The sequence below is a fragment of the Pygocentrus nattereri genome, chromosome 25 (assembly GCF_015220715.1).
Source record: "Pygocentrus nattereri isolate fPygNat1 chromosome 25, fPygNat1.pri, whole genome shotgun sequence".
In the NCBI taxonomy this organism is placed as follows: domain Eukaryota; kingdom Metazoa; phylum Chordata; class Actinopteri; order Characiformes; family Serrasalmidae; genus Pygocentrus; species Pygocentrus nattereri.
Genome location: NC_051235.1, coordinates 27776859 through 27799195, shown reverse-complemented (window position 1 = coordinate 27799195; position 22337 = coordinate 27776859). Strand labels below are relative to the sequence as shown.

Genomic DNA, 22337 nt, shown 5'->3' with positions numbered 1-22337 from the left:
ACCTTGGGAGGAACCAGGCTCACCAGGGGGGGACCTATCCTCCTCTGGTCAAACTACCTACAGAGTTATTATACTACTAATATTAATAGCAGTAGTGTTAGTAGTAGGAATAGCTGGGAGTCTATGAAAACATCAGTGTAGGGTGGGCAGCTAGTCCAAGGTAGCTGGGGCGTGGGCAGCTGGTCTGAAGTGGGTAGCAGGAGGGCTCGACAGTCAGCCCATGTGGGCGGTCGTATACTTGGAAAAAAGGCAGGGAGAGGGAATTAGTTTTATTCTGTCTGTTTGTATGTAAAACAGGGAATGTAAACATTTCCAGAGTGCTTTTATATTATTGAAAACATAGGTTCCAAACTTTTCAATAATGATTCCATACTTTTGAATGTTAGTATATCCAGGTGCAGGTTATTTATGACCATATAGGCCAGGTGGGATTGGACAAGTAACAAATGCAGATGTGCAGCCACATGTGCTGTTCAAGATATACAGTGGCTGTGTTCACATTACAAGACTCATTGCTCAAATCTGATCTCTCTGACTCGAGGGTTCACACTCGTTTAGGTAAGTGACTCAAATCTGTCATTAATGTGAACGAACCAGCCTCCTGAAATGACCCCCATGAGCTCCTCCTACTCAGTAACGTCACGCGAATCACTGCATCACTGCATCATCAGGACAAACTAACAAGCAGAACGAGCTTCGCTGAGAAGATCATCAACTCTGATCAGCTCTCGGCTTCATTTTTAGAGCGGCCTGAAGGAGAAAAATTGAGATGAGCTGCTTTTCCACCGTTTACAGGCTTTAACTTCTGTTTGGCGCTGTTGCCATGGTAACACTGAATGATGGAGCACGCGCAGTGGAAAAAAGCACATGACTTCCGATCTGAGCGTCACATTAAGGTCACATGGCCACAAATCGGATACTTATCCGATCTAGGACCACATATGAAAGTGGCTCAGGTTGGGTTGAAAGGATTTGTGTCAACACAGCCCTGAAAACACCAGATCTGAGTCACATCAGGGCAAAAAAAAAGATAGGAGAGTATGTCTTATTTGCTCACCTGGCTGTTCTGTTCTGTCAGAATCATCTGCTGGTGCTGCTGCTGTTGGTGTTTGAGGCGACGGTTTATCGGCACCAGGTTCATCACTACAAGCAGCTCCAGCGCTCTCCTCCAACTATCCCAGCCATCTTCCCCCAGGCCACGCGAGACAAACTGGACCAGGGCCTGCTCCCCTGCATCAAATACCTGCTTAACTACAGCTTCTACAAGTTTGGCCTGGAGGTGAGTCCCATTCTCTCTCTCTCTCTCTCTCTCTCTCTCTCTCTCTCTCTCTCTCTCTCTCTCTCTCTCTCTCTCTCTCTCTCTCTCTCTCTCTCTCTCTCTGACTTTGTGTTTTGCACCCATGTGATATCACTTAGAAGTTCAATGCTGAGTTCAATGTTTTAAGTAATATAAAACCAAATTGGTTGCATAAAAATGTATAAATGATTAACTTCACCTCAAATAATTAATAATAAAATAAGAATTCATTGTAGACGTGTCCAGAATGGTAAACACAGATGTAGATAACTCCAAAGTTATCGTGGTCACAGCAAGCTGTGAAGTCAAGAGTTAAACTGTAATAAAATGAATCCAGAACACCTCATATAAGGCAGATAACTTGAGAAGAAATCACTGTAATAGATATTTACAGTGTGTATATAATCCCCAGCATATTATTTTATGATTTAATATGCCCTTCATTTATTATGATTATTATTTCCACTGACTCTCTGCGTGCTCTTCTTTCCCTCTCCAGATCTGTTTCCTGATGACGGTGAATGTGATTGGCCAGCGCATGAACTTCCTGGTCATTATGCACGGTTGCTGGTTGGTTGCGATCATGGTGCGGCGGCGCCGGGCAGCCATCGCCAAAATCTGGTCCAAGTACTGCCTCTTCCTGGTCATCTTCATGATCTACCAGTACATCCTATGTGTGGGAATCCCCCCGGTTCTCTGCATCGGTCAGTTCCTGCCACATAGGTTTTTAAGTTGTCAGTGCAGTCTGGTGTTTTCTAACACATCTAAGCTACACTCGTCTTTTACAGGTCTTTTAAAGGTTGAATAAGAGAAACTAGACTGCCTGTTCCAAGGACTGGATCTGTGCTCAGGCATTTAAAGTTAACCCTGTCAGTTGTACATCCACGGTCTTACTGTGTAAATGTGTGTGTTTGTGGCTTTCCCTCTGTTAAAGATACACCATGTGGGCAAAATTATTGGGACATCGCTTCTAATTATGGAGTTTAGGTGTTTCAGCCACACCCATTGCTAACAGGTGGATAAGATTAAGCAAATAGCCTTGCAGTCTCGGTAAACACTATCAGTAGAATGGGTTGTACGCGAGTTCCAAATCGCGTCTGGAGGAAACATCAGCAAAAGAGCTGCATGGTAGGAGCTTCACATGGCTGAGCAGCTATACACAAGCCTAAGATCTAAATGCACAATGCACAGCGTGGGCTGGAGGGGTGTAAAGCACTGCTGCTGGACTCTGGAGCAGTGGAAACACATTCTGTGGAGTCATGAATTATGCTTCTCTATCTGGCAGCCTGATGGACGAGTCTGGGTTTGGTGAATGCCAAGAGAACGTTACCTGCGTGACTGCATTGTGCCGGCTGTAAAGTTTGGTGGTGGAAGGATAATGATATGGGGTTGTTTTTCAGGGATTGGTCTAGAACTCTTAGTTCTGTGGGGACAATGAGGAAGGCCCTTTTCTGTTCCAGCATGACTGAGCCCCAGTGCACCAAACAAGGTCCACAAAGGCATGGCTTGGTGAATCTGGCCCTCACAGAGCCCTGACCTCAATCCCATCAAACACTAATGGGATGAACTAGAACGAAGATGCTCTTCTGGATGAATGGACAAAAATTCCCATAGACATTCTCAAAAATCATGTAGAAAGCTTCCCAGAAGAGTGGAAGCTGTAAGAGCTGCAGAGGTGGACCAACTCCATATTAATACCTCTGGATTTAGGGTGGGATGTCATAAAAGCTCCTGTAGGTGTCCCAGTGCTTTTGTCCTCATAGTGTATTGTCTGTTGGAGCTGCATGACTGAATTTTTAGGTGTTTTTGTCTAGATTATCCATGGAGATGGAAAACGTCACTCACCATCAACTCAGCACTGATCAAATGGATCTACCTGCCTGATTTCTACACCATCCCCAACTCCAAAAACCTCATCGGTGAGTGGGTGACTTTTCACAGCAGGAGTTAGAGGAGCATTGTGTTTAACTCATTGACTCAGAAGCTGAGCAGTCCAGCAGTGCACTTGGTGTTTATGGCTGTGTTGATATTATAAGCCTTATTGCTGATCTTGGAGTTTTATGCTCTGATCTGGTCTTTCTGACTTCGCTGTTCATGTTTGCGTTTGTATTTGAGCCACATCTGTCATTAATGTGAACACGCATATACTCACATATACATTATCAATTTATTGCCACTGCTGATCTGCTGCCCACGCTGGACAATGACCATAGTGACTTGCATGCACAGGGAAATGTGTAGTAAATATAATTCTGATGGGATTGTCCACATTATGCTTACGTGTATCGAATATACAGTCTAGGAGCGCATAAGTTCCCATTTTTCATACAATTAGTAGGACATAGGAAAGCTTTAAATTAAAATGAAGAAATGTGGGATAGTCCATAAAGTCCGTAATGATGAACAGATCCGAGGATTATTTAAAAATGACTGCATGTAAAGAATTGCCAGTTCAATTATAATGAAACAAATATCCAGAATTCTTCATGCGTCGGAAGAGCAGATCTCAAGGTGAAACAAATTTTCAATAAATAGCTACAATATTTTAGCATTGTCTTCATTTTTTGTTCAATTTTTTTTAATATTAAAAATATTTGTAAAAAATTCTAACGGCGAATAAATCTTTAGTATTTAAATCCATGTTACGTTGTACAAAAATAGCTAAAAAGAGTGATTCCAAATTTTTGAAAGTGGCGTAAGTTTGATTTGAAAAGGTAGGATTTTGTTATTATCACTTTTCTGGAAAAAAATCACATCTGTGTCAAATTTAAGGAAAAGAAGATCAGATGTTTGCCATTTCAGTGTCGTAATCTTAGTGCAGCCAATTTTAAACTGAGCAGATTCCAGCAAAGGCTCACCTACAGATCCAGCCTGAGGTCCGATGGAGTGTCATGAAACACGGACTGACCCGTTTGCTTGCTTGCGCAGCGGATTTCCTGCTGCTGATGTGCGCCTCTCAGCAGTGGAAGGTGTTTGAGAACGAGAAGAAGGAGGAGTGGATGGTGATGGGAGGAGAAAACAATGATAACCCGGACCCCATGGAAGGAATCCCCTTTAACCCGGCCCCAAACTTCATCAACTGCAGGTACTGCCTCTGATCCTTCTGCGCCCTTTGCAGCGCCTCCTTCAGGGCTCATGTAAAAGTGCAGGCTTGCAGCGTGCCGTGTCGTAATTCTGCAGCTTTCTCAACGTCTGATTACTCTGTTAGTGTCTTTTCTTAGAGTTTTGTCTGTTGGACCTTCATCATGATCGTTAGCCTGTTAAAATCACTCAGTCACACGAGCTGCTTCCTTATAAATGAATCCCGAGAAGTGAATAATAGTTATGGTTCAGATCAATTGCTGCTGCGCAGAACCCAGAGACTTAACTAATGAACAAAACCTTCTTCTGCATTCTTTCTGTCTTTTTTCTTATTCTTTTTTTCCTCTGTTTTTCTTTCTTTCTGTACTTTTTTGTTTTACTAAACTCTCTCTTGCTCTTTCTTGTGTTTCCTCTCCATCTTTTTCTTATTATTTTTATTTCTTTCTTTTTTTCATTCTTTGACATTTTGTTGTCTTTTTCTGTTTCCATGCTTTGCTCTCTTACTGAACTCTCTCTCACTGAATCAACCCCCCCCCCCCCCCCCCCCCCCCCACCTACACGCCCACCCCTCTCTCCCTAAGGTCATATCTGGACATGGCGAAGGTCCTGGTGTTCCGGTATATGTTCTGGTTCGTGTTGGCTGTGGTGTTCGTGACGGGTTCTACTCGGATCAGTGTTTTTGGTCTGGGTTATCTGCTGGCCTGCTTCTTCTTCCTGCTGTTCGGCACTCAGCTGCTGATTAAACGGTCCCGCACCAGGCTGCTGATGTGGGACTGCCTCATCATCTACAACGTCGCCGTCATCATCTCCAAAAACATCCTATCTGTGAGAGAACACAGCACATATGGGCCAAATATGAACTGACATAAACACATCATTCAGGTGGAACAGTGTGTGTGTGTGTGTGTGTGTGTGTGTGTGTGTGTGTGTGTGTGTGGGGGGGGGGGTGTTTCTCTGTGTCTGTTTACATGCACAGTCACCTGGACAGTTTTTAATGGACATGAGCTTCAGAGCTATCCACATGTTGATTAATGCAGCTCAGAGTTGAGTCTTGAGTGGGTGGGGTTTCAGAGTCTCACGTCTTTAGTAGATGTTAGTTTAGTCTGGTTATTAGCTGCAGGCTTTGCATGGAACAAGACCAAACCTCTACTAAACCCGTCGGTTTACTCTGAAGGTCAGTTACCTGCTGACCTGTTTACAGGTGCCAGAATGTCACTGTTGCACCATTTAATGTGCAGCTGAAAATTTGAAAAAACTTGATTTATAGAAGTTTTTTTGAAACGGTTGGTTAGTCTGTAATTTGTACAGCATCTAAGGCAGTTGGCTAGTTGGTGTAATGCGCACACACACACACACACACACACACACACACACATTTTCTAAACCGCTTGTCCTTCTTGGTTGCCCTGGGATACTGGAGCCTAACCCAGCAGTCATTGGGCAGAAGGCAGAATAGACCCTGGACAGGTTGCCAGTCCATATGCAAAAGTTTTTGGTTTTTTTCCCACTGAATTTAACATATTGGAGGAAAAAATAAAACATAAAATGTGGCCTGTACAAAAGTTATGGCACAGTTAATATTTGGCATATATAGCAGAAACAAAAGGTTTTATTTATTCACCACATTAAGGCTGGCGCTCCTAATTCAATCAGTTTTATTCCTGTTTTTTCCTCATGCTGAAACTGAAAGAGTTCTGATGCGCTTGTCTGCGTGTGCTGGTGTTTATGTGTTTATGTGTCTCTATCAGATCCTGGCCTGTGTGTTTGTAGCTGAGATGCAGTCTCGTTTCTGCTGGGTGATCCAGCTCTTCAGTCTGGTCTGCACAGTCAAAGGCTACTATGACCGTAAGTCTACTTTAACCTTTTTTTAATGTGCTGTTAAACCCCTTACAGTCATATTCAGTAAAGTACAGTATTGTGTGTAAACCTTACAAACAGTATTAATACAGTGAGCTGTGATGCGTTAGCGTAACAGTTTCCCGATCTCTCCTTGTTACAGCCTGGTATTAAGTGTATTTGTCATCAGATACCTGGTTTGGATGAACAGTGTTTTATTATGGTAAATCAGAAGTACTGCTGGTGGCATATAACATGTATATAATGATTGAGGGTGTTGAAGAGAAGCCTGAGACTGCGTTCTCGTTACCAGCTCCACTTTTTTGCAAACAGGAAAGTTTTTACTGTATTTATTTTTACTTGTATTTACTGTGTTTGTTTATTTATATGTATTTTGATGTAATACAGTGTTTTTGCTGGCACAAACATATTAACTGGCACAGTAAATTATTTTAAACACTAAGCTTAGGTACCTATGACTTTTGCATTGTATCACTTTTTTGGCCAAAATATTTATTTTAGGCATAAATGTCCCCCAAAAAGTTGTTATTATTACATCAAAGTTATTATCTGTATTTGTATCTGTATTATGCATACATTACAGTGTTAATGGACCTCTTGTGTGCATTTTTTTGTATAATTCAAATTAATGTAATTGAATTGTTTGCATGATGCATCAGATCTTTCCTAAAGAATCGTAAACAGAGCTTTGTGAGGTCAGATGGTTGTTTCCCCCTTTAAAAATAGTGTTCAGTATGGTGTAGTACTGTCTGAAATCTGAGCTAATTCTGCCTGTGCACATCTGTGTGTTTAGTACATGCCTGTGTCCATTTGTGTGTTTGTGGCTCTATAGCTGAGTCGCTGAGCGATAAGGACTGCAGTTTGCCTGTAGAGGAGGCCGGCATTATCTGGGACAGCATCTGCTTCTTCTTCCTCCTGCTGCAGAGGAGAGTCTTCCTCAGCTTTTACTTCCTGCATGTGACAGCGGACCTGCAGGCTTCAGCGCGACAGGCCTCCAGGTGAGAGCACCCCCTGCTGGAGCTTACCAGTGGGGCAAAATGAGAGGGGTCTGGATTCATTGGGCAGTCAGTAAGCTGCAATAAGATTTCAGTCTAGCGCAGGGGTGTCAAACTCAGCCAGTGCAAGGGCCGTCTTATAAAATTTTCGAGAGCTGAATTGTTCCACAGGCCTGATCTAAAATGAGCTTTTAATGGGGACGAGTTTGTATGATTGGTCTCATTTCTCACTGTGTACAACGTTTTGGCACTTTAGCTTACCTCTGTGCTTTACGCAGTTATCATGTTTTAGATGTTTGTTTGGGGAATATTTTCATTCTTGTCTTTATTTATTTTTTAATAAAAATCAGTATTGGCAGTTTCTTGGTTTTTGACTACCATCAACTAAAGGAATGTAGGTGCTACAAGGCCATTAAGCTTTAAATAACATTTTGCTGTAATTTATATATCACTGTTGTCGGAGGACAACCTCATATCTCCTCTGTTGTTTTTCAGTTTTCGACGTAATTTGAAAATGCCTGTTACCTTGTATGTAAAGTTTATGATAAATGGACTAAAAGAACTGACCCATAATGTCTTGGAAAGAGGTCTGGTTCCATTGACTTCCATTAAAAATAAAGTCGTTTTTTTTCCTTCTCCTGTAAAGTTACCATTTTGGAGATATAAGGTTTTCTTCCCAAAACAGCTATATATATATATATATATATATATATATATATATATATATATATATATATATATATATATATATATATATAAATATGTGTGTGTGTGTGTGTGTGTGTGTGTGTGTGTGTGTATATGCATATATCAAATTGTAAACTAGGGAATTTCAGCAGTTATGTTACTTTGCCTCCTAGTGTGTCTTTGCAGCCCATCATCAAACAATCCCCGTGTTTGGGAGCCTCTGATCTAAAAAAACAAGCTAGAGATTTTGACACATGCATTCATTTAAGCATCTAAGCATATATTCAGTTGACTGATTGCATTTCCGTATTGAGTTTATGTTTGTGTGTGGACAGGGGTTTTGAGCTGTTCAGAGCCAGCATCATAAAGAACATGCGTTTCCATCAACAAGCAGAGAAGAAATCCATCCAGCAACTGAAAAGCTCGTGAGTTACTCTTCCTTTCCAGAAACAGAGATGTTCCTCACATCCTACCTCTGTATTCATGCATCTTATTCATTTGCCTTGATATATTTGCAACAAAAAAAAGCTTGGATAGGATTTGTCTAACGTCTCCTGCTCACGCTGATCAGTCTGAATGTTTGTCTGTCTCCGCAGGATGCAGCGAATCCGTGATAAGCAGGAGAAATATAAAGAAGGTCGAAAGGCATCCGAGACAGAGGAGCACCCATCAGGTACAACATTACTGTGACTCCCACCAAGAAATCAGAATCAGTAACAGAAGAAGTAACATAATTGACTCTCCAAGCGTATTAAGCTGTCAAATGACATTGGGTTACCTGCAGTTTGAAATTGGCCTTCGTCCTCCCAGCCCAGAGGTCGGCAACCCAAATGTTGAGAATGGTCAGTTTGTCCTTTCAGCAGAAATTCACAACATTTTATGTCCATTTTACCATCTTGGCTATAATTGTCTCAGTATGTTCTGATGTGATAGTATTGGTTAAAAAATATAATATAAAGGAAAAGACAGACTTACTTTGCTCTGCTTTAAGCTTTAGCTCAGCTATAGCTGCTTTTCTCGCATCTCTGGCAGGAAACTTTACCACAAAACTAGAACAGTTTCTTATAAAATGTCTCAACAGTCAACGTTTTACTAGTCTGAAGTCGCTTCTCATTTGCCGGATTCATATTCAAAGTTTCCCGTCTCAAACTTAAATGGTGCCAGAATGTAACTGCTACCTGCTAGTTAGAACTCCCTCAATCACACGATGCTATCAGTGCTAAGAGAGTGAAGGCAGCACAGGCTTCCCCTAAGACCTGTGAAACCAGCCACCCCTTCTTTTAAAACTGCCGCTCACGCAATGTCACAGGACAGCCGAACGCGTTCGGAGGAAAGCGCCGACTGCCAGTTCTGTTACGTCAGCTAACAGACGCCTGCGCTGACTAGTATTGTGTTGAGTGATGGGGGGAGAGTGGGGGCCATCCTACCCACCCAGAGAGAACGAGGCCAATTGTGCTCTCTTGGACTCCCAGCTATGGACGGCTGTAGCATCACCAGGGATCGAACTCGCAATCTCCTGATGACACGGCCAACGCTTAGACGGAAACTGACTTACGCTTTGCGACTTTTTAGTGTTTGACAGTTTCAGATGAAACGTATCAGGAGACCAGCTGGAGTGCTGGTCCAAATGCAAAGTCCATTCGTCACTAAATTATCAATGTTCGCCTTAAATCTTTCTCGTTGCCGTTTCCATAGCTACTAGCCAGGTGACATTGTTGTCTACGTTGCTATGGTGACCAGCAGTCTGGGTGCCGATCTTCAGGGTTAAAGGGAGGAGGAGGAGGATTTTATTTTTACCTACAAATCTGTTTCTGATGTGGAGTCGCAGCAGGGTAGTAAAAGTGCCACATGTTGCCGACCCCTGTCCCAGCCCCTCCTCGCTTCATAGCAGTGTGTGACGGGGAGACCTAGCTCGCTGGTGAAAATGTCAATAATTAAACATTCATTAAATATTGTTTCTATAGATGATTAATCTACCATCTGTTATTCGAGTAATGGAACCATTATGCCTTGAATTCAGTTGCCCCCAGTATTTTACATTCTACATGCCCACTCTACCCAGTCTAATCTGTCGTTTTCTCCAAACCGGCAGACACATGGCACATGACTGAGAAAATGTTTGGGGCACCTAGCACACCTAGTTTGCGGAAATACCTAAAATTTATAGCAAACACACATATCACATAAATAAAATGAGACGAGATCAGTAAAAATGTAAAATAAGTGTTTGGCAAGCTGACACAGGATCTTCATGAACAAGTTTGACCATATAGATGCAGTAAAACACACTAAAAGCCCTCAATGCTTCCTAGAGTGAATTACAGTCTGTCAGAATGAGTGAGTGAGTCATATGACTTGTCATCATTTTTCCATAATCAAAATCATTGCCAGCTAATTGACTGTCAAATGATCAGTGCCGTCCAACACACATACAGAAAGCAGAATAAAACGATGCTACTTGCTTTGTGTGGATCCTCAATCCTGCTCTGCTCTTCCACAGAGTTGCAAGAGGAGAGGACAGAGAGGAAGGAAAAGAAGGAAGGGAAGTCCTCCAGTCAGAAAGAGTGGTACCGGCCCTGGATAGACCACGCAACAGGTACACTGACCACACCCTGTCTCCGTTATATTCCACACCCTCAGGCTGAATGTGCAAAAGACAGAGACCACCCTTCATTTATTTAGTTTCCAGAAAAAAAAGAGGAGAAAGTCTAAGGATGATACACTGATCAGGCATAACATCATGACCTTGTTCCTTGTTTCTATTGTCCATTTGATCAGCTCCACTTACTGTATAGCTGCACTCTGTAGTTCTACAGTTACAGACTGTAGTCCATCTGTTTCTCTGATACTTTGTTACCCCCTTTTACCCTGTTCTTCATTGGTCAGGACCCACATGGACCCTCACAAAGCAGGTACTATTTGGGTGGTGGATCATTCTCAGCATTGCAGTAACACTGACATGGTGGTGGTGTTAGTGTGTGTTGTTCTGGTCTGAGTGGATCAGACACAGCAGTGTTTCTGGTGTTTTTAAACACTGTGTCCACTCACTGTCCACTCTATTAGACACTCCTACCTTGTCAGTCCACCTTGTAGATGTAAATTCAGAGACGACGGCTCATCTGCTGCTGCACAGTTTGTGTTGGTCATCCTCTAGTCCTTCATCATTGGTCACAGGACGCTGTTGGCTGGATATTTTTGGTTGATGGGTTATTCTCAGTCCAGCAATGACATTGAGGTGTTTAAAAACTCCAGCAGCCCTGCTGTGTCTGATCCACTCGTACCAGCACAACACACACTAACACACCACGTCAGTGTTACTACAGTGCTGAGAATGATCTACCACCTAAATAGTACCTGCTCTGTGAGGGTCCATGGGGGCCCTGACCACTGAAGAACAGGGTAACAGAGTATCAGAGAAACAGATGGACTACAGTCTGTAACTGTAGAACTACAAAGTGCAGCTATACAGTAAGTAACAAGAAACATAATGTCATAATATTATGCCTGACTGGTGTAAGTGAAAACAAGAGTTTTGAAAACTGGAGTTTATAAAAATGAAAGCTACAGAGAAAAATGGGACTCCTAGCAACCACCTGGAAGACCTGGTAGACACCAAAACTGTGTCCATCAGATAAACAGCACTTAAAGCTTTTGTCTTTGAGAAAGAGGAGAAAATCAAGCTCCATTCTTCCTTTAGATCTGAAAACACTGAATGTTTTTCAGTTCATCCATATCATCTGTGATTTGAATTATATCCGATGCCGCCTGTTGTGGAGTCTGATGTGTCGTTCTTTTGTGTATGCGGATCTCTTGTAGTGTTGCATTCTGGAGATTATTACCTGTTTGAGTCTGACAGTGAAGAGGAGGAGGACGTCTCAGTCGAGGAGCAGAAACAACGTAGACAGACTGCATTTCAGGTGACACATATGCACAAGCCTCGGTTAAATAGTACTAACCCTTAAACGAGTATCTCAGATAGCTAGCAGCTCGTTACCTCATTTCTCCTCCTGTGCCACATCCAGTTTTTCCAGATACACTCTTAAAATGAAAAATGTTACTGAATGGTCCTTGGGTTTTAATTAATATATAACCTTGAATTTGTTGAAATGATTCTTCACACATTTACAGAAAAAAAGTTGTTTACATTTATGCCATTTGGCTGACGCTCTTATCCTGAACGACTCATTTACACAGGTAGGTGACGGTAGTGTTAGGAGTCTTGCCCAAGGAGTCTTATAGGTTCAGTTTAGGGAACCCCAGTCTACAGCACAGAAATCAGAGGTGTTAACCACTACACCATACCAACCACAACCTCTTTAAAGAACCAGCATTTTAAAGGTTCTTCAGAGAAGGAAAGTGGCTCTTCCATGACTGCTTTCAAAATATGCTTTTTTCCACTATTGTCAGTAAAATGTTGCAGATAAATATGACATTATTTATATAATTAGACTACAACTGTACAACTCACACACTTCAACTGATTATTAGGAAACTGTTTAAAAAAAAAAAAAAAAAAAAGTTACATCTACCAGAATCATTACCAGAGGTAATGAGGTAATGAGGTGATTGTAAAATTGCTGAGAAACATCAAAACGTTTTAAAGAAGTTGAAATATTGAATAAGGCCTTAAAGTCATAAATCCGTGTCAAAGTCCGCTGTATTGCCATTTCTCTGCATCACAGATTGTTGTTTTGGGAGAGGAACGCAGTGTAGTTTCTCCAGGTCACGGTGCCACATTTAACACAGAACAGCAGCAGAAAACAGTGCAGACAGACAATAAGTACAGATACAAACACTGCACCATAACTACAGCTATACCAGCACTAAGCGCAGGAAGTAGAGACTAGCCATTGAACAAAGAGGCGAGAGAAACTAGACCAGCTGTTGATCCATAGCAGCAATAATTGTTGCACTGATAATTAATAAAAGTCTTTAGTTGCCCAAACACAAAGATGAATAAAGCTGCAGACAGTGTACGGATTAAAGTGACTGCAGTTCAAGGTTTAATGTTTCACAGTGAATGGATGTCGATGGTTAAGTGCAGCAGATGAAAGTCAGGAGCATATGCCTTCAAGTTTGTAGCTTATAGGACTTCAGTCTACACTGCCTAAGTTATAATTTAAGAAAATAACAGCAATTATTAATATAGTGATTCATTCCAAACCTTTTAGTGCTAGAATATGCTGTATGTTGAACTGGTTGGAGAAACACTCGTGTATATTGAAGGGTTAAGGTTGCTGTAAAGTTCTTGCGATACTTTTTGTAAGGCAATATGTGTGTGTGTGTGTGTGTGTGTGTGTGTGTGTGTGTGTGTGTGTGTGTGTGTGTGTGTGACTCCACAGCTGGCGTACCAGGCGTGGGTGAGGAGTGCTAAACAGGCACTGAGAGAGCGACAGCAGAGACAGAGAGAGCAAAGACTGGAGAGAGAGAGACAGCAGGCCAGCTCACGAGCCTCAGGCATGTATATATGCCTCAAGTCACAGGCATATAAATATACATACATGAGTATTTGTACCTTGTGGTATTTATGGTCATACGTGTATCCTGTGTGTGTGTTTATTTATTTATTTATATATATATATGTGTGTGTGTATAAATAAAGTACCTATGTGTAATACAACCATCTTGTAAATATTACACAGCCATATGCAAATGTTTGAATACCCCAGTCATGCAATAATAATCAAAATAACATTACACAACCTCTATGGAGAACACTTTAGTAGGGTCATTTCAGCAAATTTAAGTGCCCAATTTCTAATTATTTGCTGAAATTAAAATATTGGGGGAAAATAAAACATAAAATATAACGTGTGTCGTAACTTGTGTACAGACCCTTATGTAATAATATGTCCCATGTGTAATATATTTATATAGAAGTATTTACATGCAATAATAATAATAACTTTCAATATATAATATTTCATTTATTCAGGTGATGGTGAGGAGGCTGGTGCTGGGGTGTCACAGGTGGAGGAGCAGGAGCTTGGAGAGGAAGCAGAGGAGTCAGGTAAGTTACTCGCCTATAAAAACCCTAAAACCCAAGCTTCCTCAGTGCTGCATCATTTCCTGCTAGCCTGCTGAATGTGGGTCTTTTGTGTAAGGTTTTCAGGGATGAACTTTTGACAGTTTTGATGGGCTTTGCAGAAAGTCATTAGCTTCTGCAGCCGTAATACTGCTAATATTAAACCATGTGGTAAACAATAATGTGAGTCCTCTGAATTATGAGGTCATTAATTAGTCGAAATATGAATATTGCTACATATATGCACCCCGGACTGAAGTCTATTGATAAAATTCAATAATATTATACAATTTCAATGGCTGCCCTCAAGGGTGCATCTCAGTGCCTTAGTCAGGGAACATAACTGAACCATAATCCACTGAAATGATCTGTTCTAAGCTGGACTGACTCCACACACCCTGCCTCGCCTCGCCTCCAGGCTTTTATCCTACTGCTCTGTTTTAAAACATTCGGTTATGAAAAGGAACAAATACCAACTTTTCACCTGGAGAAACTGATTTAAGGTTCACAATCGGGCCTTAAAACCACTGTAGAACCTTTGAGGGAACATTTACGTTGTTTGTATGTTGATGAATGAAACGTGTACCGGCACAGAACCTTTATTTCTAACCGTGTACAGAACTGTTAGCATGTATGTCATTTTTAGGGCTTTTAGTAAAATTTTTAAGCACTTAGCACAACTTTTTTTAGCACCAAGATAAAAGCCAAAAGATAAAAGTTTTAATCTCAATAAGTGGAAAAAAAGTCATTTTAACTGTTGAAAAGCAGCAGCATGTGAAACGTTTGTGATTTAATGTGAAATTTACAGACAGTTCATTTTCTCCTGTGAGGGAGTTCGCACTCAAATAGTGTTTTTCTCTGTATCTGTAAGTGCAAGGAAAGCCCACCAGCGGTGATGGACGTATGGTTGAAGTCATAAGTTGTAAAATGTGAAGCAAAAGAGTTTATCACCTAAAACAGGGTTTCTCACACCAAAGCCCTCCTGTTCATATAGGCAAATCAGAGTATTTCATATTCCTGAGTGCTGATACGGAAAACCTGAGAATCAGGGCCTGAAAAAGATCAGACACAGAAATCAAAATTTGCAGTTATGTTAAAAAAACAGAACAGGTAGATACTTCACTCGCTTTCCCACAAGAATAATTGTTTGATCTTGAGATGTCTTGAGGGTTTTTGTGGTTCAGCCTCTCTCACTGGGCTTTGGATTAACATCGTCATCACAATTAACAATAATAATAAACCTCACTTTCTGTCTGCCTCTTTGTCACTGGTGCTGCGGATTGGGCTGCCCACCGCTCCGGGCAAGTGTGCTCACTGCCTCCTAGTGTGTGTGTGCTCACTAGAGTGTATGTGGTGTTTCACTTCACGGATGGGTTAAATGCAGGGGTGAAATTTCCCCATTGTGGGACTAATAAGGGTCTCTTAATCTTAATTCAGAGGACCCAACAACATTTGGAGAGAAATGCATACACAGGACGAAACATATTGACTTTTGAATATTTGTTTTAATCACATGATGCAAATCGGCACTGTCCAAAGAAAAATAAGTATCTCCAAAATAGCAACTTTACAGGAGAACAAAAAACATTCTTTACTTTCAATGGAAGTCAATGGAAAGAGATTTTATTCTAAGCATTTTTGGAGCATTTCTATTGGTCCAATAATCATGAAATTTTCACACAGTGAAAACAATGCAGATACATGTTTTTCATTGGACAGCGACAAAATGTTTATGGTAACATTTAGTAAATGGGACTGACATCTGGGCTGGACACACACACCAGAGACAGGCCAGTAGAGCTCCGAGACGTTCATTACAAACTCAGAAATAGACAGTTTAGCAAGAGGGAAAGAGCTCAGAGTTTGGAGGGTGAGTAGAGCCGGCTGGGATCTTCTTTTGGGGCCGAGTCTGTTGTTGAACCTGGTTAGTGAGCGCTTAGTAGGCATCTTTTCTCTGGCAGAGCTTCTCCGCGACTGCTGCCCACATGGTCCTTTCTGCCTCTGTCCTTTGGCGTTGCGGCTTTGCTCCTCATCAGCCAACAGCCGTGTATGATCAGTTTGCCCCACCCTTCCTCTGCACGTGCTGTGGTCCACAATAAAGGTGCTGATGTTTGTTTTGGTCTGTCTTTTCAGCTCCTTGGCAAGCGCTTTGGAGCAGCATTGTGGCTCAACGGTCAACCTCCGCCAGTGGACCTTGCGTCCACCGTCACAACATACATTTTTAGCATTTGGCAGATGCTTTTATCCATGTCGATGTAGAATTGGGTCATATTACAGAGTTGGGCACATGCAGCATTAGGAGTCTTGCCCAAGGTTTTGCGAGGGATGCTTGCTCAGAAAAGCGATCTTAGGTTTGGGACTTGTCCACTCAACTAAATGGCCACACGTTCTCAGAGTTGTGTGGAATTTTTGCCAACATTCTATAAGGCTTGTCCAATCTTGGAACAGGTTGCGCATGAATAGGTTAAATGCTGTTATTTGACTCTCTACTGTTTTTCCAGGGACTGGCAGTGATACAGTGCAGCGGATTCTGGACATCCTCAAGTTCCTCTGGGTTCTGTGTCTGGCCATGGTGGATGGTTTGACCCTCTGGCTCAACATGCTCACCAAACAATATGTAGACACGTCCACGGTTCTGTGTGATGAGCGCTACATGCTCACTCACAACATCAGCCAGGTAGGACAGCACGAAGCTACACAAATACACATTAGCTGAGCTTCTCTGTAAGCTTCTCACTTAATCTCACTTGTAGGCCCAATCCCATTTCTTATTTTTACCCCTACCCCTTATTTTTGAGTGTCACCTTGCCTCTTGGAACTGAGTTACAGGAGGTAGTGGTTGAGATATTTTTTTGATTTTTATCTCATAACACACAGTTTGAGTGAGTCTCTGAAAAACCTCTGTTTGGAGGGCCATGTAGCCCCAACACTTCACCCCACCCCTCTATCTGTTGATATACATATGTTTACATATGCGCTACACTTTGCACTAGATTGTATTACTTTTCCTGGGAATGAGCTGGAGGAAGTTGCGGGGGACAGGGTCATCTGGGATTCTCTGCTCTCCCAACTGCTACCACGTCCCTAACGATGATGATGATGATGATGATGTATTACTTTTTTTTTCTTATCTCCCCGATCTACTCTGAGCCAATGCAACGTGATTTCGTTCTAATGCGCACTGTATGTAAATTTGAATGACGATAAAATCTGTCTAAGTCTGAGTCTATCTAAACAAATTATCGGGACACCCTACCCATCTGCCTGAACACACAAACGGAGGGGTAAGGGCTAAGTGGTAGGGGTGAGGTGTGTTATAACTAAACGATCTGGTACGGATAAAGGAGGATAAAGCCCAAAGGAGGATGACTTCTCTTCTCTTTCTGTCAATAGTTCTTTGTCATGCTCTTGTTCCTAAATAGATAATAAATACTTTAACAAATGTATTTATTAAGGCGAGCTTTCAAACAGCATCCCAAACATTTTTGATTAAGCTTTCCGTAATATCTTATTCTCTGTGTGGTGCTGATATAACAGATGTTAGTCTTCACCTGTTTAATCCTGAAACTTTTCTTTAAATAGAACATATTTATCATATAGCACATAAAATACTTTAGAAACATGTTTTGGATTCATTAAGCTGTAATTTCCTGAATGAGTTTTCTGTTTAATTTCATGCACATCCATTTTCTCAGGAGTGTGGACCCTGTCAGTGCTACATTCTGTCAAAAACACAAGTGGGCGACACCAGCATGGCACATTTATAGCTATTTTAAGGTGATGAAAGTATGAAAAATGAATAAAACAAAGAGGAAAACTAAAGCAGGTGGAAATGAAGAGTAAAATCAGGCTCAGGAAACACGAATGTGAAATTTGAACCCGACCTCCACATGGAAGGATATTTCAGGCTCCTCTCATTAAGGGTTTGCTTTGAGACAACATCTGTTGTTAAAAGTGCTACATAAATCAAATAATATCCATTAAATTGAGCTAAATAGTCTGTCTGAATTATTTTGTTACAGCATAAAGCTGTGTCTGTTTGTTCTGTAGATGCCCTCCAGGGAGCCCATGGATGACCAACTGTCCCAGGGCAGTGAGAGCCCCACTCTGGAGACATGTCTAGATGAGACGGATACAGACGTCGTTAATGTCAGCGGAGCTGTGAGGTGGGTCCAGTATTTCATGTGCCAGATGGAGTTCATTCCAGTAATAAAAGTCAGAAACTTTGGCAGAATTCACAAAATTTCACAATGATTGCTTGTTTATGATTCCTTAGTAAAGGATTCAGTGAATAATAAAATATCAAATTTAATTTTAGTTTGATCCAGTTCATTTATTTTGCTGTGATTCAGAATTAAACAGGCTTTTTACATAAATGTGACTTGAAGAATTATGTATGTAGGACAGGAATAAAGGCAATAAAAACCACAGTTTTTTCCATTATAATACATGGCACCAATAGCCAGAGGGGTTTTTTAAGTCAAAAACATTACACACACTTTATTGCATAATGTAATAATCGATTAGAGCCCATGTGTCAAACACAAGGCCCGAAGGCCAGATCAGGCCTGTCCAGCCCGAAAAAGTATTTTAATTTTCTATTAATGTTAGCCTGTTTCACATTGTGCTGCACTACAGTTCCCAGCATGCACAGCAACGTAATGTGCTCCGGTTCTCCTACCCCAACAACAGTGTCTGGGACAGCGGTTGCTCCTCAGTTCTATGCAATTCCACACCAGTCATATCACCAGAATGCATTTCAGCTGCAGTTCAACTGACATAAACACTATAAACACTCTGCAGCTCAGAAACGGAGCCCAAGTATCAACAAACTAGCAGCAAAGAAAGGACACCAGGCGTCTAGTTTAAGCAAGTAGGTAGGTTTAAAAGGCTGAGCACCTGGGGGCATTTAATTAATTAATTTTGAATATTTCAAGTGTCCATGTAATTGTTTCCATTTAGAAACGGTCATCATTTAAAAACACTTGCTTCTACACTGTGTTGTGAACTGTTGTGTGTCGGTAATGAAGCCGGATCAGCTCGTGTTTTGTACATTTCTGGCTGTAGTGCTGCTGGGCTGGAGGAAATCAGCGAGTTGGATGGTGCGCAGGGCTGCAGCAGCACCACCCTGAGCTCCCAGCCGACCTTGCAGCTGGAGGCGGAGTCACGCGCCTACCGACGCCAGCGCCGCTCCAGAACGGCCAGCGAGCTGCTCTCAGACAGGTACAATCTGCAGCCTGCACACATCTGCATACTGGAATTCTGCAGGCAGATAGTCTGAAGACTGACCTGAACCTCTGCAGAGAAATTGACTTGAAGGATTTTACAGTCCTCTCAACTGTTTAAAGACTGCAGGGACATGATTTAGGAATAAAACAGCAATTCTCTGCTTTTATGACGCATATATTCCATTCAGAAATGGATCTCACTCAAGACATTTGTTTTGAGTGATTTTTCATCTGCAGTAAATAAACCACCAGCACTCACGAGAGGAGAAGGAAGAAAAATGTCTGAGCTTTCTGCTCTTTTGGCCCAACTATCAGTAAATTTCAAGATGTTTTTCAGTGTCATGGTTATAGAATTACAAGCACAGCCACTTGCCAATACATGTTTTAGAAAAAAAAAAGAAGGAAAGATTAACAAACTCAAATCTGTTAATGAAAGAAAAAGGACATTTGCACGACATCATGAATGCCTTAAAACGAAGGTTCAGCCAAAAATCAGATTTGCACAGTTTTCCCATAACGGCAAAGGCAGCGGATCGGCCAAGACATGTTTAGTATCAAAATGCAGGCTTCAGTTTGGCTGCTACTAGAGTTTCTACCTACAGTGCTGGACAAAACGTTTTAGGAACCTGAGAAAATTATATTTAACAAGCTATTTATTGGGGCAGTTAGGATTTTTTGCTTAGAAAAACACTAATATTAGAAGCAAAGCAAATTATATTACAGGTCCGTTCCATGCCAGACTGGATTTTTCTCACTTTTTTGTAGTAAAAGAGATTAATGTAGTATGTAAATAATGTTTCACCTTCAAAAAAACTTACAGCCACTTCCATATAGTCCATACATGAAAACTAAACTGCTTGTTTAATATTTGTTTTTGTGATGTCATGAAAAACAAAATTGTTTACATACACCGATCAGGCATAACATTATGACCCAACTCATTTACATAAATCCACAAATAGACTTGTTTCAGCTCTGAGTACTTTTTTTGGGCAGCCAATCAGAACAGAGGTCAGAAGTCTTAAAGGTGCAGTAACATAAACAGCCTGTTTAATAAAGGGATAATGAGAGGTTGGGAATTGGTCATATAATAATAGACTATGTAACACCAATCAGGCATAACGTTCTGAGCACCTCCTTGTTTCTACGCTCACTGTCCATTTTATCAGCTCCACTTACTCTATAGCTGCACTTTGTAGTTCTACAGTTACAGACTGGAGTCCATCTGTTTCTCTGATACTCTGTTACCCTGTTCTTCAGTGGTCAGGACCCCCATGGACCCTCACAGAGCAGGTACTGTCTAGGTGGTTGGTCATTCTCAGCACTGCAGTAATACTGACGTGGTGGTGGTGGTGTGTTAGTGTGTGTTGTGCTGGTACGAGTGGATCAGACACAGCAGTGCTGCTGGAGTTTTTAAACACTGTTTCCACTCACTGTCCACTCTATTAGACACTCCTACCTTGTCAATCCACCTTGTAGATGTAAAGTCAGAGACGATAGCTCATCTGCTGCTGCACAGTTTGCATTGGTCATCCTCTAGTCCTTCTGCTCTGTGAGGGTCCATGGGGGTCCTGACCACTGAGAAACAGATGGACTACAGTCTGTAACTGTAGAACTGCAAAGTGCAGCTATACAGTAAGTGGAGCTGGTAAAATGGACACGAGCGTAGAAACAAGGGGGTGGTCAGAATGTTACGCCTGATCGGTGTATATTTTTTGTATGAGGCGCAATACAGGACAGCCAATCAGAACAGAGCTCATTTACATATATCTATCTTAGATGCAGAAACAAAAACAGCCTGTTTAGTTCTAGGTGATAAAGAGAGGTTGTAAAAATGAATTATCACTGGTTTTAATATATAAACTAGCACAAACATATTAAGGGGACCTCTGTTCTTCTGTTTAGCTCAAAAGGTCAACTGCTTCTTGAAAACAAGCAAAAACACAGTTATTAAAAAGATACATGATTTTCAGCAAGTGCTTAGGTGCTGAAGACTTTTACACAGTACTGTACTTCACATACTTTATTCCATATCGACAGACAATGGTGTGTCATGCATTGTCAGGAAGCACATAAGCAAGTCTGCTAAAGATTACTGAACAACTGGACACAGCTTGGGGCAGATGTGCAATGATTTAGCAGAGCTTATTGTTGGAATATTAGCTTCCATGTAGCGTCATATTCAAGACCTAAAGTTGAGAACAAATCAAGACTTGAGACCTGGACACATTGTCTGAGCCAAGACTGAGACCAAATTAAAATTCTTACAGAATATAAAGATAAAAGGAAGCAAGGGGAAAAAACTGTCATTTGTTCGTAATTCATTGTTCATTTATTGTACACGATCAATAGAATAGATCAATATATTAATCAATAGAACAAGAGAGGGAATGTGTTATTGCGATATGACATCACAGCTGTGATTTTAACTCTGCTCACTCGCTGCTGTAAGCCTCGCATTTTGAGCCATAAAACTGCCACAATATCAAGTTTAGCTCAGTTTTGTCAGTTTTTGCCAGATCAGTATTAATGTTGTTTTATTCCAGCCGGTCTGTAAAGCATCTTAGTTTGGCTTAATGGTATTCGGTTCATTTCTGGCTGACGGGTTGTTTAGATTTTCTTCTGTCTCGGCTGCCTAGAAAAGGTTAGAACGCCTCTCAACCAATCAGAATGCGTGGCCGGAACTAACTGTTGTATAAATATTAATAAATAATATTAACCTTTAAAATATAACATTCACTAACATACAGCCTAAAAATGTTATTCATTATCATTACATTATACTGTTAGTCTGTCTTTGCTTCCTATATTTTGGAAGCAGATGACTGTGGGGTGTTCTTCTCTGTCTCTTCTTCTCTAAAACGTTTCAGAATCACCACCTAAAGTCAACTGAATATAAACCAAAAAACATATGTCCACATTTATGATAAATAAAAAACATAGAAATAATAACATTCCTGACAGGGGACGTTTGAATTTTGGATTCAAGGAACATCAGCAAACAAATAAAATCTAGTGAAGCCAACATGGAAAGATCTGAAAGCTCCTAAACAAGCAGAACAGCCTGTATTTAAACATATAGACAAGGGACTGTTTTATGATGTTTCAAGGTATGTTTGATAAAATTCAGTAATGATAGAAACATCATTATCGGTTTCTCGGCTGGT

At 41.1% G+C, this 22337-nt stretch overlaps 1 protein-coding gene across 4 annotated transcripts in view; it reads left to right on the top strand.

Annotated features, from left to right (window-relative positions):
• The window catches only part of piezo1 (piezo-type mechanosensitive ion channel component 1), a 180532-nt gene that overhangs the window by 138231 nt on the left and 19964 nt on the right, over positions 1-22337 (top strand). For all 4 annotated transcript variants that reach the window (XM_037534600.1, XM_037534599.1, XM_037534598.1 and 1 more), the window contains 16 exons: positions 1079-1279; positions 1797-2001; positions 3112-3216; positions 4226-4382; positions 4960-5203; positions 6127-6223; positions 7068-7233; positions 8253-8342; positions 8514-8590; positions 10418-10513; positions 11734-11834; positions 13260-13374; positions 13853-13927; positions 16444-16619; positions 17993-18108; positions 19010-19165. In XM_037534600.1, the coding sequence (XP_037390497.1) occupies positions 1079-1279; positions 1797-2001; positions 3112-3216; positions 4226-4382; positions 4960-5203; positions 6127-6223; positions 7068-7233; positions 8253-8342; positions 8514-8590; positions 10418-10513; positions 11734-11834; positions 13260-13374; positions 13853-13927; positions 16444-16619; positions 17993-18108; positions 19010-19165 (2177 nt within the window). The remainder of the gene's footprint in view (positions 1-1078; positions 1280-1796; positions 2002-3111; positions 3217-4225; positions 4383-4959; positions 5204-6126; positions 6224-7067; positions 7234-8252; positions 8343-8513; positions 8591-10417; positions 10514-11733; positions 11835-13259; positions 13375-13852; positions 13928-16443; positions 16620-17992; positions 18109-19009; positions 19166-22337) is intronic.